Here is an 18630-nt window from a genome sequence, read left to right as displayed (position 1 = left end):
GAAATCAGTGAAACTAATTAAAATACTTAAAATATATATATATATATATATATATATATATATATATATTTTCTTGAGGCCTTTTGTCCTTGCATAAAGATGGGGCAGGAAAAAAAAAATCCCTTCATCTCCCTATCCCCACCCCAACATTGTACTGTCCCTTGTAACAAAGAAAAACATTTAAGCAAAAACTTAGATGTAGTAATTCATTTGACTACACACACACACACACACACACACACACACACACACACACACACACACACCCCCACCCATTGTGCCCTTCTGCTAAGAGGACTCATATATTTCTTTAGTCTATATAAAATATTAATCAATTGAATTGAGAGTTATCATTATCTAGAAAGTTGATTTACTTGTTTAGTTATTGTTTGAGTAAAGCAAATGAGGCTAAAGTTGTATATGAAGAATTATGTCTATATAGAAATAAACATTTGGCCAAATTTTGGTAGTAGGGTGAGATGGTGCTTTTCAAATTGTGTGATTGTGTGGGTGGGCTTTGTCATTAAACTGTAAAAATGTAGGGATCTACTGGTGGGATCCTTTTTGCAACAAATACTTAAAATTATCTTTATGAAATTTTCAGGTGTGAAAGCAAAATGGCAGGAAACAGCCTTGTTCTACCAATTGTTCTTTGGGGCCGTAAAGCACCAACACACTGCATCTCAGCTGTGCTCTTAATGGATGATGGGGCTACGATTGTAACTGGGTGTCATGATGGACAAATATGCCTCTGGGATCTTTCCTTAGAACTGGAAGTAAGTATACAAAAGGTCACCTGTGTCTTTTAGACAAAGGGATCTCCTTTTCAGGTGACTTTTTTTCTTACATAAAACAATAACAGTTGCTACTACTACTAATTTTAAAACAATTATTGTAAATCCTTATTTGTTCACCCTACTTACAAAAGTGCTTTGGAATAAAAGATAACCTGGAAATTGCTTAAATACTGTTGACATTTTTGTCTTTATTCTAGATCTTAATAGAATACCATCTAATTCCACATTTATTAGCCAGATGTAAGATTACATCGTAGAAAAAAAACTGAATGATATTATTAGAGTAGGATATCTTCTTATCAAGTTGTGGATCTGACACTTGAACTTTAACTTCTGCCTACCTTTTGGCTTTTTCAATAATCAGTGAGTCTTTTACTTCATTGTAGAGATGGACTTAAAGTAATCAATTTTGAGATTCATTAGCTGCCTTTATTAAATTTTGTTGGAAAAGAACTTGAAAAATATTGCATCAAATTGAGGATAAGAAATTTTGTCTTCATCACAAATGATTGAAATTTGGCTACTTAAAAAAAAGTTAAATGAAATGATGTCTCTGTAAAAAAGAAACAAAAAGTATAGTTATGGTTATAGACCAATCAACCTAATTTCTATCAAGCAGTCAGTTAACAGTATTCTATAAAAGCAAAAGAAATGAGGAAACACATTCCTTCAATGATAAATGATTAGCCACAAATAAGAGGACATTTGAGTCTACATGACATCACTGGAAAGTTAGGAAAATATGATTTTATTTTTAAAATTTCTTCATTGTGAACTTAAATATATCAACAAATATGAATTTGATTATATGATGTGTGTCTCTAATAAAATGAAGAGACTCTTTTTTGTGGCTTGTGAAAGTGGTCATAGTTGGAATATGCTACTTGTCAGCTTGCTGCAGCTGTATCTTTAAAGCTGGCCAGTCTTGTGCTCGAAGTTGTGGGGAATTGCAGAAATGTATGTGTTGTATAAACACAAAAATGAGTAACTTATTTAGAATACCCCTGCCCCTCCCCTCCCCCCGCAGTATATGGTTTTTTATGCCATACCAATTTGCAAATGATACTGCATATAGATGAAGTAACAAATTTCTGACAAATTAGGAAACGGAAGTTTTAAAGAATTATAAAAGATGCATATCATGATTTATGAAGCATCCATAGGACTGAAGAAAATGTTGGTAATGAAGCAGTGTGGTTTAGTGGAAAAAGCACTGGATTTTGAATGAGAGGATCTGGGTTTACATTCTGCCTTTGCCCCTTTTACCTGTTTTATATGATTTAGGGCTGAGAAGGATCCCTCTTTTGACCCTAGTTTCTTCATTTATAAAATGAACTCGATTTCTATGGTTTCTTTCAGTTCTAAGGCCGGCAATTTTAAAGATTTTGTTTATTCAAATAGAAAACTTCAAGAATGATGACTTGAGTTAAATTTAAATTGACACATGATCACTAATGAGGCAACATGGCATTTCCCATATGGCCTTAAAACTAAGATGCTAAGTTTGCAAGTGGAAAATTGTAGCATCTACAAGATAGAAAAACCACATACCAAGATCACAATTGAATTAAGTGTTGATGTTTTTTCATTGATTTTTTTTTTTTTTGTTTTCTTACCAGCCTGTACCAGTATTTCTTTCACAAGGTCAGGCTATTATATGGACCTATGGTGAAGCACTTGAGAGAGTCTGTATGATGAACAAAGAATAGCCTCACACAGTGATCATGCTCTGGTACACAGCACGCATTTGGTGAAGTAACATTTGAAGAGAAATTATATGTTTCAGCTTGATCACTTACCTTATTCATCAGACTTGGCACTCAGTAATTCTTGGCTATTTTCAAAAATCACATCCATCTTCAGGCAGAAGATTTGCTGCCATGGAGATATTCAGAAGAATGTGATGCGAGCTCTGAAGGCAGTTCCAAAAGAGAATTTTGAAAGAATTTTTGAGCAATGGCAGTCTCTGTATTATTATTATTAGTAGTAGTAGTAGTAATCTCTGTAGTATTAATAGCTTTTCTCCTAATGAAATGATTTGAAGGGAAAAAAGCTCATTTGGATAGATAAATTCTGCTACATTAAAAATAACTGCAACTCTTTCCTCCAACATAAACATATATTTATAAGATATATGATGTATATAAGTACATATATAATTGTTTCATTATCACACTTCATGCCATTATTAGCTGGGTAGAAAACTATCTTAAAGGTCACACCTGAAGTTTTAGTTATCAAGGTTTCATTGACAGTGTAGGCTGATAGTAGATGACAATATATTTAATTGTGTTTGTGTAGAAAATAATAACCTAGAAATCAAGGTTATGCTTATCAAAATTTCTGATGATAACAAAGAAATAAAGTTGAGGTTACCTATTATTTAGGAACACATGAATACAATTTCAAGAGATCTTGACAGATCAGAGAAAAATGATCCCACAGATCAAAAGGGTGCTGCTTTTAAGATATTAAAAACAAATGCCAATATCAAATGTGGAAAGATTGTGCCAAGGTAAGGAAGCATAGTTAGGTGATCCTATGAGGTTAAGAGATGCCTGTGAATCAGCAATACAGTGCTGTTGAAGAGAGGGATTAATGATTACTGAAATGGAGAAAAAGGCATATGACTCTTAAGACCTACATCTAACCTTTTTCCTATACGGCCCTTTAGTTGGTTTTTGTAATTAGAGCATAATATTTAGTTTTGGATGAAAAAAGGAGAATCTAGGGAAGACCGAAATGTTTTAAAGATTTGGAAAACCAGTTCTTTAATAAACAGTTAACACAAATGGAGTTGTTTACTCTCTTTTGGCCTATGGTCTGAAGAGAAGAAGGACTAAAACTTGGTTTAAGCTCATGGCAGGAATGAAAATGGCTTAAATCACCTTAGAGAAACGGCAGCAGTACTCACAGTTTTTTCAGCACCTAGGGTGATACCGTTAACACTTTAGAAAGGAAGTGTTTGTGTGTGTCCTGTTAGCCATCATCTTTATTTCCACTCTTCCCATTTTCTTTTCATTCTTGGTCACACTAGTGATCAGATAGGTATAATTTCTTAATTGTGGTCTTTGATATTCAAAGATAATGTTGGTGGGAGTGATCATGTATAAGTGAAGAAATCAATTTGTGATAGTTTTTGTATGTATTTCATGTATGCCATTTAATGACCATAGACATTATTTGTATTTGTATTTCATATAAGCTTTTTTAATGTCCCCCCAACTCTAACTCCTGAACAAGGCATTGTCGTGAAAGGAGAAAGAGTAGCTGATTTCCACCTGCTTCATGGAAGGTGTTAAAACTTTTGCTTTGGGGGCGGCTAAGTGGCGCAGTGGATAAAGCACCAGCCCTGGATTCAGAAGGACCTGAGTTCAAATCCGGCCTCAGACACTTGACACTTACTAGCTGTGTGATCCTGGGCAAGTCACTTAACCCTCATTGCCCTGCAAAAACAAACAAACAAACAAAAAAAACCTTTTGCTTTTCAGTTGTTTATATTGACACTGTGATCCAGTGCCTTTTTAGGGATGTTCAGTTTACTACAATTATCCTTCCTTGATTTGCTATTTAGTGATTACATACTTTGACTTTTCTGGATCCTCTTTATTGCTCCTCTAACTAAACAAGTGCAGCATAGTTTCCATTTACAGGTTTCAGAAGTCTCATGTGGAAACTATGAAATAAAATATTAACTTGTAAAAAGCTTTTCTTATACAAGTCAGCTGATTTTTTGTTTCCATGGTAACAGAGAAGGTCAGGATTTGGTTTGCTAAATTTATTACTGTATACTCATGCTTTCCAATTACTGTCAGTTGATAACAGCAAAGACTAATTTTTACATTCTTGTGATTAGAAATCATATGATTTAAGGGTTGAAAAGGACATTAAAAGCTAGTCCTGTCTTTACCAATACATGAGTCTTATTTATATTGTTCTTAGTAGGTGATTACTACTTTCATTGAAAGGAAGTTTATGCAGTGAGGTGCTGCAATGGATAGAGCACTGGGCCTGGAGTCAGGAAAATATGACTTCAAATCCAGCCTCAAATACTTGGTAGCTGTGTGACCCTGGGTGAGTCATATAACCTCTGATAAACCTAAATTTCCTTAACTGTAAAATGGGGATAATAGTATCACCTAGCTCAGGATTGTTGTGAGGATCAAATGAGGCAATCTTGGTAAAGTGCTTAGCACAGTACCTGGCCACGTAGTAGATGATTTGTAAATGCTTATTTCCTTCCCTTGTTCTTTTTGAGGTGGCCCATCACATTATTTCTAATTAGACAGCACTTTCTTAGATTGAATTGAAATTTGCCTTACTGTAATTTGTACACATTATTCCTAGGAGTGAACAAGGTATAATGGGTGGAGCTTTAGACCTGGAGTTTGACTTCTACCTTAGACATTTACTTGCTGTATGACCATGGGCAAGTCACTTATCCTCCCCAAACCTCAATTTTTCCAGATATATAATGAGGATAATAATTGTACCTCTTCCTTCCTTCCTTCCTTCCTTCCTTCCTTCCTTCCTTCCTTCCTTCCTTCCTTCCTTCCTTCCTTCCTTCCTTCCTTCCTTCCTTCCTTCCTTCCTTCCTTCCTTCCTTCCTTTCTTTCTCTTTCTTTCTTTCCTTCCTTCCTTCTTTCTTTTTTTTTTATTTTTCACTTCTCCCTTTTGTAAGGTCTAAAATTCTAGCTGTGATGTCTAAAAATCTAATGAGTGGTCACCTTAAATTAGAAGCTTTAGCAAGGATTTAGCCTTTTATGTATTTATTAAAGTGTATTAGAAGTTAGTGAAGAGAGTGAGAGAGGAAAACCCTGGTTTGGATCTATTCAGTATAGCCAGAGAGAAAAACTTGACTTTCCCTAACAGTCCATGTGAAGTTCTCTCTTTCTGCCTCTCTTGTGTCCAAGCTGAGGTCCAGAAACCAAAGGACCCTCGCTTCTCTCTGGCTTCTCCCAGAAGTCTCCTGTGAAACAGGAAACAGGGCCGTCCACACACACAGCTCCAAGCTAATTGGCTGGTAGCTCTGATTGACATGACCCACAGGCGGCAGACATCACTTCCTGATGCTGATCTGACCTTTGACACCCAGAAAGGTCACTTCCAGACGCTAGATCACATGTGTTCTTTTCATGGCGGAGCTTCCCTGTAATATCTTTCTTAGCAGGTTGGTAGCACTCTGATTCTCACACTTTTTATTAATAAAACTAGGCTATGAATTGTGAGACAGGGATTTGTATGTTTGGCTCCCAGGTGGGGAACTACTGCGGTCACCTCTTTCCACACATAACCCCCCCTTACACACACATACTATTATAAATACAGCATCTTCCCCCCCCCCCCCATCACAGATCACGGGGGAGCAGGAGGGGATAGTGGATGAGTCACTTCATCCAGAGGCAGATGTGTCTGTCTGTCCAGTTCTGGGATGGGGGGATGGGGGAACAGGAATCCTGCTGGATCTGGGGGAGAGGAGGCAAACAGAGAGAGGTCCTCCAGCTATAGGGCCTATGGGGGTGAGGAATAGCACCTATTTCACAGAGTTTTTGTGAGGCTCAAATGATGCCAAGTATGTAAAGTCAGTCAATAAACATTTATTACTATATATGCCAAACAGTGTGGTAAATGTTGGCAATACTAAGAAAGGCAAAAAGTCAGTCAATAAATATTTATTATTCACTTACTGTATGGCAAACACTGTTGTAAAAATGCTGGAGATACAAAGAAAAGCAAAAAAGCATTTTCTGTGCCTGGGAAAGCTTGCTTTCTAATGGGGAAACAACTTGCAAATAACAATTAATGGAAGTTTCAGGCAGAGATAATGAAAGACAATCTCAGAGGGAAGGTGTGGGGCCCAGGAAAGGCCTACCAACCTGATTCTGGAACGAAGTTAGATTCCGAGTGGTGGGAGATGAAGAGGAACAGCATTCTAGGCATGGGAAATAGTAAGTTAAAGGCTCAGAGATGGGATTGTGAGGAACAGCAAATAGGATGGTTACATGGCTTATAGAGTGCATGAAGGTGAGTCAAGTTAAGAGTGGAAAAGTAGGATGGGGCCTGGTTGTGAAGGTCTTTAAATACCAAGAGGAGGATTTCAGATTTGATCTTGAAAGTAATAGGGAAAGGGGCAGCTGTGGTGGCGCAGTGGATAAAGCACTGGCCCTGGATTCAGGAGGACCTGAGTTCAAATCCGGCTTCAGACACTTGACACTACTAGCTGTGTGACTCTGGGCAAGTCACTTAACCCTCACTGCCCCGCAAAAAACAAAAAAAGAAAGAAAGAAAGAAAAAAGAAAGTAATAGGGAGCCACTAGAGTGTGTGAATACAGGAGTGGAACCTGCACTTCAGGAAAAATAATTTTGCAGCTCAGGGTAGGATGGAGAGAAGGAGACTTGATTTATAAGAGAGATCTCAAAGTAGAAATGACAAGATCTGACTGTGCCAAGTTCATGCTAGTGAGGTACTAGGGATACTGAGGTTGTAAGCAGGGTGACTTGGAGGATTCTGGTGTCTTTTACAGGAATGAATATTGGGTAGAGGTGGGTATTTGGGGGAGAGGAGAGAAAAGGAATTTTGTTTAGGATATGTTTAATTTGAAATGTCTATGGAACATCCACTTTGAGATGTCTAACAGTCAGTTGTTATTGCAGGATTGGAGCTTAAAAGATATTAGGCCTAGGTATCATTTGCATAGAGATGATGAGATTTCTAAGTGAGATAATATAGAGGGAAAAGAAAAGAGGGCAAACTTTAAATTGTTTTATATATATATATATATATATATATATATATATATATATATATATATATATATATATATATATATATAAATATAAATTATTATTAATTGTCTTCTAGTATTTGAGTGTAGTTCTCCCCAGATAAAATTTTTTCTTTCTGAGGTTAAATACACTTAGTTTCTTCATCCATTCCTTATGAGTTGTGTAGTGCACTGTACATTAAGATTCTTAACTTTAATTTGAATACTGCACATTTTAAAAAATGAAACCTAATATTGTATTTGTTGGTATAGCATTTATGCCTTACTGTTGATTCAAATTGAGTTTGTAGTGAGTTAACATTTTACATTAGAATTAGTAATCTTTATTTAAGAATTTTTGTTCCGGTAGTAAAGCAGTTCAAAAGTAGTAGTAGTGCGGCTAGGTGGCGCAGTGGATAAAGCACCGGCCCTGGATTCAGGAGTACGTACCTGAGTTCAAATCCGGCCTCAGACACTTGACACTTACTAGCTGTGTGACCCTGGGCAAGTCACTTAACCCCCATTGCCCCGCAAAAAAAAAAAAAAGAAAAGAAAAGAACAAAAGTAGTAGTAGACAGATCCTCATGATATTTGATTTATATCAATATAATAATTTGAAAATGACATTTATATAGTATTTTAAGGTTTTCAAATTACTTTACGTACATTATTTCACTGTTTTATGCTAACAACAAAGTCAAGCAAATTTTACAGGTATTTTTAACCCCATTTTATGATTAAGAAAACTGATCTCAGGAGTGATGACTGGCACAGGGTCACACAAAGTTAATAAGGTGACTGAGATGGAGTTCATGTTTGATACTGCACAACTTCAAATAGTACTTACTTCCCCATAAAAGTCTACTTTGGGGGCAGCTAGGTGACACAGTGGATAAAGCACCGGCCCTGGATTCAGGAGGACCTGAGTTCAAATCTGGCCTCAGACACTTGACACTTACTAGCTGTATAACCCTGGGCAAGTCACTTAACCCTTATTGCCCCACAAAAAACAAACAAACAAACAAAGAAAAAGGAAAAAAAAAGCCCACTTTGGTGCAAGAAGGTCTGGACAACATATTTTTTTGTGACATATAGTCAGTATACTCTCTAGCTCAAAACAGACTTTGGAGCCAGGATTGATCAATGAGAGGGCATCTACATTTACATAGGAAAAGGGTTTTAGTTTGCTAGTTTGGATAGGATGCTTAGAATTCAGTTCGCATTCATTAGGGAAGATGTTGGCCGTATTTCAAACTTTTTTCCTTTTGGGGGATATTGAACATTCTAGCTTCTTTACATTTTCTTTTTACTGGCATTGTGACTTCATTTTTTTGCCTCTGTATACTCATCTGCAGATAATACTATTAATATTATCTACCTGATAGGAAGATATTGAAAGAACTTTGTAAATCTTAAAGCAATATGTAAAAGTGAGTTCTTATAACCTCTAATTCTATTATTGCGAACTAGCTGTGTGATATTGCACAAGTCACTTTCATTATTTTTTTGTTTTTTGTGGGGCAATGAGGGTTAAGTGACTTGCCCAGGGTCACATAGCTGGTAAGTGTCAAGTGTCTGAGGCTGGATTTGAACTCAGGTCCTCTAGAATCCAGGGCCGGTGCTTTATCCACTGCCCCCACAAGTCACTTTCTCAGTCTAGATTTCAGTTTTCTCAACTGTAAAATGAAGGAGGTTAGGTTAGATGATCTTTCAGGTACATTTTTTTTTGGGGGGGGGGTTGGCTTTGTTTTTCTTTTTATGATACTTTGTTTTCCCCCCAATTACCTGTTAAAACAATTATTTAAACATTTTAAAAAGTTTTGAGTTCTAAATTCTATTCCTCCCTCCCCTCCTCACTTCCTTACAGTAAGCAATCCAATTTCGTTTATATATATGCAATCATGTAAAACATTTCCATGTTAGTCATTTTGTATAAGAAGACTCGAATTTAAAAAAAAATGAAACAAAGAAAGAATGAAAAATAGCATGCTTCAGTTTGTATTCAAACAGTATTAGTTCTTTATCTGGAGACAGACAGCATACTTTATCCTGAGGCCTTTGGGATTGTCTTGGATCATTATATTGCTGAGAATAGCTAAGTTATTCACAGTTCTTCATCATATACAGTATTGCCGTTACTATGTACAACACTATCCTGCTTCTGCTCAATTCACTCTCATCATCAGTTCATTTAAGTCTTTCCAGGTTTTTCTGAAATCATCCTCCTTGCTATTTCTTATAATACAATAATATTCCATCAAAGTCATATACAAAAGCTTGTTTAGCCATTCCCCAATTGATGGACATCTCTTTGATTTCCAATTCTTAACCACTGGAAAGAGCTGCTATAAATATTTTTGTACAAATAAGTCCTTTTCCAGTTTTTTGGGTTTTTTTGTGAGGCAATTAGGGTTAAGTGACTTGCCCAAGGTCACACAGCTAGTAAGTGTCAAGTGTCTGAGGCCATATTTGAACTCAGGTCCTCCTGAATCCAGGGCTTGGCGCTCTATCCACTGTGCCACCTAGCTGCCCTTCCTTTTCCCTTTTTAAAAAAATTCTTCAGGATATAGACCTAGGAGTTATATTTTTGTATCAAAGGGTGTGCATGGTTTTATAGCTCTTTGGATATAATTCTAAATTGTTCTCCAGAATGGTTGGATCAGTTCACAACTCCATCAGGTACTCTTCTTTATAATTCTTTTTATGTCTACCTTTTTCTTGATTCTATATTCTTATCCTTTTCTCCAAAATCTAATGTTGAATTAACTTTTTCAATGGCAAGAAAAAACATACAACCTGTATTTATATAGTACAAGTGAAAGACAGCTTGGTGTAGTGCAGAGAAGATAGCTGTGAGCCAAGATATCCTGGGTTCAAATATTAGTTCTGTTACATAATGGCAGCATGACTTGGGGTCAGATAACTTGACCTTTCTACCTCTGGGCAAATTTCTAAGACTATAAGTTGCAGAGAAGGTGCTATTTTATAGTCCTAGAGAGTGTTCACTCTTTAGACATTGCCTATAACAGTGAAATATCATAGTGCCCAGGCCCTATAAGTATAGGTAGAAACTTAAATAATGTTGAAATAACATTCTCAGAAAATGAATAAAATGTTTAATGTAAAATTAAAATAGAGATAGCACCTGGATCTATAGTTTTGCTGGTATAGGAGGCTTGGGGAATCAGTCAGTCAGTCAATAAACATTAAACACTGAACATGCGCTAGACAGTGTGCTGGGTGCTGAGGATACAAATATGAAAAAAAAAAAAAGAAAGACAGTCCCTGCCCTCCAGGAGCTTACAGTATACAAAAGGAAGCTGAAAGGGGGAGGGGAGGGAAAGATACCTGTCATGGGGGCTTGGTGCTGAAGTCAGAGAAGTCTGAAAGTAGTGTAGCTAGCAGGGAAACAAGGGAGAAGAAACTCCTGCCAATGTGAGTCAGCACCTTCTTTGCACTTTAGTCTTGGAGTACTTGAATGGGTAGTGTAACGATTGGAATGACGCCACCTGCTGGAGACTTACTGTAGAAAAGACACAAAAAAATTTGGAATTCAAAATCTTATAAAAATGAATGCCAAAAACTATCTTTACAAGTATTTGGAAAAAATAAAGTACTACTCATGTAAGGAAAGTCCACATGGCTGGAAGTATTCATCCCACCCATCTCATTCTAACACCTGGCTTCTATGCCCCCTCCTATATGCCTGATGCCATGGACATCTCAGTTCCATGCATCTGATTAAGTCTGACTCAGTTTCCTCCAATATGTTCGGTGGCATGGACATATATTCCATCTACCTATTTTAAGCTTGGCATACTGCATGGTCAGTATATATTGCTCAAGTGTAGGAATACTCATATCCTATCATTTCTCTGTTCTTTTATGGTAACCCCCATAATTATCTCAGGTGTCATGATAAATACAGTGTTGAATTTGACCTTGACATCTGTTACCAATTATATTAGATTTAAAAATTTCTCATAGTGGCATGAGGATAATTAGGCAGATGATGCAAAAAGCGATGAAACAAAGATAAAAATCATTTAAAAAATTAATATCGCAGCAATTGTCTTCTCAATTTATCCTCCACAAGGGGGGACTTTAGTAATATTAATTTTAAATAATGTTTCAAGTGTAACAACTAAGATTCTGAATTCCCTTAGACATGTTTTTGAGAACTTTCATTGTTTGATTTGATTATTGACAAAGCTGTTTTAAAGTTGTGTTAAGCTCAATTTTGTAGGAAATTTTCCTGGCTTATTACCAGCATCCACACATGAACCCCTAAAAAGACTTCTATTCCATGATTACACCTAGAGGACATCTGAGAAAAGACTTTCAAAGACTTTAAATGAACAGTTTTGTTTTGTTGTTGTTGTTGTTTTTTCCTCTTTTCTCTTTCTGTTAAAATATACACCATCTGTAACATGTACTCTCTGCAGAGGCCCTCCCTTTGCAAGACCAATGTCAAAGCGTCAGTTCATGAGGACAAAAAATTGCCCCTCTGGACAAAACTTTCCTCTCTTCCTTTTCTATATTGTTATTAACATATTGTTAGTTAGCATAGGTTATTATATTCTGTTATTTTTGACTGTTTCATCAAGGAAACGTCCCGTTTCTTGACAAAACAAAGTGGGGACTGTAATGATTGGAATGACACCACCTGCTGGAGACTTACTGTAGAAGAGTTCCGCCATGAAAGGAAGGTCTTTGAAGGCAAGACCAGGAGTCTTTTCTTTGGCATCAGGAAGTGACATTTGCTAGTGGGAGGAAGAAAGAAGAGCTGGGCGCTCTGACTCGCTCTTTCCTTTGTACTCTGGTGGAGAGTGGAGCTAGAAATGTGCTCTCCCTTTAATAGATAGGAATCTAGGCCTTTTCTTCTCTCTTTACCAAATTCTTATTCTCCTTAATAAATGCTTAAAAGTCTAACTCTTGCTAACGCTTATAATTTATTGGCGACCACTCATTAGATATTTTAGACAGACTAGCCAGAATTTTAGCCTTTAACAGTAGCCCAGGGTCACATAGCCAGTATGTCAGAACTGGGACTTGAATTCAAGTCTTTCTGGCTCTAATATTGGGCCATTGTTTACTATATCATGCTGCCTATAAAATGAAAAATGAATGGGAAATTTTGGTGAATGGATTGGCAGCAGTTATTATTTACATTTGACATTTTGGGCAAGTAATAATTTTACAGTCTAAAAAGAGACTACCACCTACCACTATGGGAATCAAGTGTTTTACTGATAGTTTGGTATTTATTGGTATAGAGCTGCCATTTTTTGGAGGGCCTACCATTACACTCATGTTTTGGAATTCATTGAGTTTTAGAGGTATAAGGGACCTTTGAGATCATATAGCTTAACCCTTCTTCCCTTCCATTATTACTATTACTATTATTATTATTATGAGGAGGGGGGAAGAGGAATAGTAGTAGCTATAGTAATAGTAATATTATTGAGATGGATTGAGTTGGAGCTCCTTGAGAGGAAAGACTATCTTTGCCTTTCTTTGTATCCCCAATGCTTAGCACATTGCCTGACACACTATTTGATAAATCCTTGTTGACTGAGACCAAGGCCCAGAGAGATGTAGTGGTTTTCCCATTTGGATTGAAGTAGTTAATGGAAGAGCTAGAACAAGGGATTCCTATTCTAGTGCTTTTCTTACTCTAGCTCATGTTAACATCATTGGACATTGTTCTATATTAAATAGCAGAATCTGATAAAAATTCTTGCTTCTTTGATGTTGCATCTTTGACATAAGTTTACTCTTGTTTGTACTGATGTATATGCTTTAGCCAACTTCTGATTTGTGAGCTTCACTTTGTGCTAACTGCTAATCAATCTAGTAAGTTCTCTGATGTTTGTACTTATAAGGCATATCCCTTCAACTGTTAGCTAATACTTTTTTCCCCCATTTTTGTCACATATTGAACTGGAAGACTGCCACTGCATTAGCAATGTAGTCGAATGTAGTGTTTGGCTTTCTTGAATATGACTATAGATAATAGAATAATGTTACTCCTATTTGAAAACTCTGCCTTTATTTTATTTTATTTTTCCAAGTAGGGAGCTATTATCATGACTGTCATGAACAGCCATATCTTTGTGGAATAAGCATAGGGCATTTTGAACCCTCTTATGTCACTTAAAGCTTCTTAGATTTGTGGATGGTTATATGTCTTTACAGAGTTAATGAAGGCAATATTGTCTTGATGTTTTCCTTTATACTTTTTTGGATCTGTTATAATATAAAATTCCTACTTTCCCACTCTTTTTTTCCTTTAGAAGTGTATGAAACTGAGAAAACTGATTTAAGACCATGAAGCTGACTTGAAAGGTTCCCAGTCAGCATCTCTTTAGCTTTGATATTCTACTACTTAGTCATACAAACTTTATGAATGTTATAAATCAGCCTTAACTCTTTTTCTGTCTCATAAAGAGCATTCAGCATTAACCATAATTTTAAACAAATGTGTTATTGTATTCACAATTTAAACATTTAAAATGTTTTGAGGGATTAGCTCTTTTACATTTCTGCATGTACAAATACATATGTTTTATAATTTTTTTCTTTATTCTAGATTAACCCTCGGGCTCTCTTGTTTGGCCATACAGCTTCAATTACTTGTTTGTCCAAAGCTTGTGCTTCCAGTGACAGGCAGTATGTAGTGAGTGCATCTGAAAGTGGGTGAGTATTCTTTTACTCAGTTTCTTAGAACTATGAATGAACAGAATACAAATCCATTAGTAAGGCTTATCCTTTTTCTTGGTTTTATATAAATAGGCCAAATGCAAAGGAAAATATAAATTGTAGTCTCTAAATTACAAGGAAATGACTTTAACTCGTGATTGTTATGTCTATAATTACTTTTCTGTTTTGCTTCTCCTCTGAGAAACTGTACACTAAAGCTTATAAAATCATTAATTTTCATAACACTTCTCTGAGTTAGTGGACAAGCTTCAAATTATTCAGCCCTAATTATCCTTAGCTAGCATATCCTTAGCATAGTGCATTGACTAGATCCATTCATGCCAACCCAGTGTGGGAGCTTATATCCTGGAAAAGAGGCTGGAGGCTGGCTAGTGGTTCCACCTGGAATTCATAGAATTTCTTACATACCTTTATAGTTCAGGAAATTGCTTTGACTCAAGTCCTCAAAAATTATTGGCAAATAGCTGGGCAGCTTAGAATTTGAACATAGTGGCACCTTATTGATCCAGAAAGGGGAAAAAAAATAAGACGAGACATTTACTTTCTGTCAATCAGCGTCAACTAATCTATTCGTATATCGTATTTTTAAAATCGTGCATTTTGTACAAAATTAAACCTAACACATACCTGCATTATGGGATAGAAATGAGCACTGGACCCATTGGTATAGGGATTTCTTGGTGAGCAATTTCTACCAGTTTAAGTTGGTACCTTTCTTGCAATTTAGAGTCTTAGCATTGTCTAGGGCAACGATAGCAAACTCATATTGAAACAAGGCCACTAAAAAGTACAGAAGTATCCCTGTGGGCCTCAGATTGACTTAGAAAACCTTACATGGGTTTTTTATATACATATACATGTATGCATATATGTGTATATGTATATGTGTGTATGTATAAAATATATGTATATTATTGATATTCCAACACATTAAAATGAGACAGGAACTACATCACATTTTAATGTGATTCGAACTGCACTTGGGAGGATTATGGGCTGTATGCCAGTTGAAGTCTGTGTGTTTGATGTCTCTGGTCTAGAGCATTGAGAAGTTAAGTGACTTGCCCAGGGTTACACAGCCAGTATGTGTCAAAGATGGGACTTGAACCTAGAGTTCTTTCTGGTTGTGAAACTAGATTACTCTCCATGTTGCCTCTCTTGGACACTGGAGACTCTGAACTAGCCCTAGACCCTTCAGCCTGGGAGAACCTAGAGGATCAGACCCTAATGGGTAAGTATCTGACCCTCTGAGCATAGCATTGGGGTCTTGTGGTGTCAAAGAGTGTATCAGAGGACTTTCCAGGGGCCCAGACATAGATGTTCCAGCAGAATGCTTTCACAAAGCCAGAAAGGAGAAGAAGACTCCAAAATGAGAGAGATGACTTGATAATACTCTGTTAACTGAGACCCTGGAGCACGAGTATATGCCAGCTTTGAGATGATGACAATGAGGCCCAGGGTTCTCAATTCTGGTTCCTCCTGCACATTAAAATTTGAATTGATAACATTAGAATTGATAACTTTAGCCTCCTTCCCACCTCCCAGGGTGATAGGTGATTGAAGTTTTGTATACATAATGTTTTAAAAACAACAGTAGGGGGCAGCTAGGTGTTGCAGTGGATAAAGCACCAGCCCTGGATTCAGGAGGACCTGAGTTCAAATCTGACCTCAGATACTTGACACTTACTAGCTGTGTGACCCTGGGCAAGCCACTTAACCCCCATTGCCCTGCAAACAAAAAAACAAACAAACAAAACCAACAGTAACCCTGCTTTACAGTATGCTTTTTTTTGTTTTGTTTTGTTTTGTTTTGTTTTGTTTTGTTTTGTTTTGTTTTTGTGGGGCAATGAAGGTTAAGTGACTTGCCCAAGGTCACACAGCTAGTAAGTGTCAAGTGTCTACAGTATGCTTTAATGATAGTTTAAAGTCATTTAAAATTTTTTGAGAAACTTAATAATGAACATCAGGATATATAATTTAATTTGCATAATAAATACATATATCTTAAAATACATTTCAACACATTAAACATAACTTTTTAGTTGCTCCCACTTCAGTTTCCTTTAGTGTCCTTTGTACATTCATTCTCATTTAATTTTCATCTTAAGTGGTGATTAGATAAATTCTCTTCTACAATGTTCTGCTTTTTAAAACATGTAATTATTCATATTAGTATTTCCAGTTTTCTTTGCATTGTTTATACCCATCAATCCATTACTTTAGTAATGGACCACATGGACATTCAATTCATGGTCCACAATTTAACCATTTTCCTATTATTGCTTATTTAGTTTGTGTTTAATTAAAAAAAATTATTTGTAAAAATTTGAACAAATAGCCCTTTTTGGGGGTGAAATTTGAGAACATTTTGTTTATATTCCAAAAAGTGGATTTTGGGGGTATGAGTTTTGGATTTTTGTGTACTTCTGGCTTGTTCTCCAAAAACCATTATTTTAAAATTATTTTTGATAGTTGGATGAATATAAGGTGGTACCTCAGAGTAGTTTACTTTTTATCTGTGTGATTTTAGTCAAATTGAACATTTTTTTCAAGTGATTATTAACATTTTTTGTATATCCTTTTCTATAAACATTTCATTCATATCTTTGACTTTGTAGTTATTGTGGATTGCAAGTTACCTTTGAATTTTCAGCAGTTTATTATATTTTAGATGTTTTTGTCATATTTTCCATAATTTAAAAAATTAATTTGTTTTCTTTTAATTATGTGTATATTATTTTAATATGTTCATACATATCTATGTTGTCCAAATAAGTCCTTCTAGTGGTTGAGTAGGAGAAAAAAAGCTTCCCCTCCACAGTTCGCAGAAATATATTATTCTGTTTTATTTTCTCTTTATGTAATTAAAAAATGTTTATCATATACTTGGAATTCACTGAGATATATGTGGGTGGGTTGAAATAAATTTGACACCCATGATACCAACCAGTTTTCTTTCAAGTACATTTGATAAATAATGTTCCTCAGTTTTTAATGTAGAACATGCTATTTTGGGGAGTTTATTTAGACCTTATGTTGATGAGGCCATACTTTTTATGTTTATATAACACATCATGGTTGAAAGTTTATTAGATGTAGTTATTTTTCTCTCTCTCACTTTTTTGCACTCTAGTTTTCTTGTTTCCCCAAAGATTTGGTGATAAACACTTTGCATTGTTTAAAGTTCAGGAATGCAGGGTCTTCTTCACACTGTTTTGCCAGCATGCTCCTTGATTTTTAAAAAAGTGAGACAAATACTTTACTTTTAAAGAATTGTTTTTTGGTGATGTCTTTTATTTTTACATTTCCAGACCTACTGTGTACTCCTGCTTTCTAGTGGACTCTCCCTTGTAACAGAAAAGAAGTTAGCAAAACCAATTGAGTAACTATTTCTGACATCATATACAATACTCATATGATATTTTTTCCTGTTTGTTTTTCTATACAAATTTCATAATGGTATTATGGAGTCCTATAAAGAAGCCCTTTTGTGTTGTGTTTTGTTGTGTTTTATTTTATTTTATTTTATTTTTTGCAGGACAATGGGGGTTAAGTGACTTGCCCAGGGTCACACAGCTAGTAAGTGTCTGAGGCTGGGTTTGAACTCAGGTCCTCTTGAATCCAAGGCTGGTGCCTTATCCACTGCACCACCTAGCTGTCCCCCCTTTTGTGTTTTGATTGAGATTGCATTACATATATTTTATTTTGAAGAGTATTTTCATTTTTATTACACTGATCTAATTTATCCATGACTATTGAATGTTTCTTTTATTATTTAGGTCTATTTATATTTGTCATCATAAATTTATGATTGTCTTCATATAGATTCTGTGTATTTTTAGGTAGAATAATTTACAAATTTGTGATGCTTTTTGTTGTAAATGGAGTTTCTCTTATGACTTATTGATTTTTGTTACTGGTAAATAAGTATATAAATTCTTTTTTTGTTGATTAATGTCGTATTCTGGGAGGTTGAGCTCATTTATCTCCATTATTTTTTTGATTTAGACATTTTGGATTTTTTAGATAAACTTAACGTCATTTGAAATTATACTTTGATCTCTTCATTTCCAATGATAATTCCTTTAATAATTTTTTATTGTTATAACAATTTTGGAATTTCCCGTACTAAGTCAAGTAAGAGAAGTATAAGTGAGTATTATTGTTTTGTACCTGCTCTTAGTGAGAATGCTTTTTTTTTTTTTTTTAGTGACGCAATTGGGGTTAAGTGACCTGCCCAGGGTCACACAGCTAGTGTTGAGTGTCTGAGGCCGGATTTGAACTCAGGTACTCCTGACTCCAGGGCTGGTGCTCTATCCACTGTGCCACCTAGCTGACCCAAGAAT

At 35.7% G+C, this 18630-nt stretch overlaps 1 protein-coding gene across 2 annotated transcripts in view; it reads left to right on the top strand.

The window, feature by feature from the left end:
• WDR7 (WD repeat domain 7) overlaps nucleotides 1-18630 on the top strand; it is a 454202-nt gene that overhangs the window by 14751 nt on the left and 420821 nt on the right. For both annotated transcript variants that reach the window (XM_043964540.1, XM_043964532.1), the window contains exons 2-3: nucleotides 605-776; nucleotides 14154-14260. In XM_043964540.1, the coding sequence (XP_043820475.1) occupies nucleotides 618-776; nucleotides 14154-14260 (266 nt within the window). In that variant the 5' untranslated portion in view covers nucleotides 605-617. The remainder of the gene's footprint in view (nucleotides 1-604; nucleotides 777-14153; nucleotides 14261-18630) is intronic.

This window comes from Dromiciops gliroides, chromosome 1 (assembly GCF_019393635.1).
Source record: "Dromiciops gliroides isolate mDroGli1 chromosome 1, mDroGli1.pri, whole genome shotgun sequence".
NCBI lineage: Eukaryota > Metazoa > Chordata > Mammalia > Microbiotheria > Microbiotheriidae > Dromiciops > Dromiciops gliroides.
The sequence above is the reverse complement of the archived record's forward strand: the minus strand, read 5'-3'. Positions and strand labels throughout refer to the sequence as shown.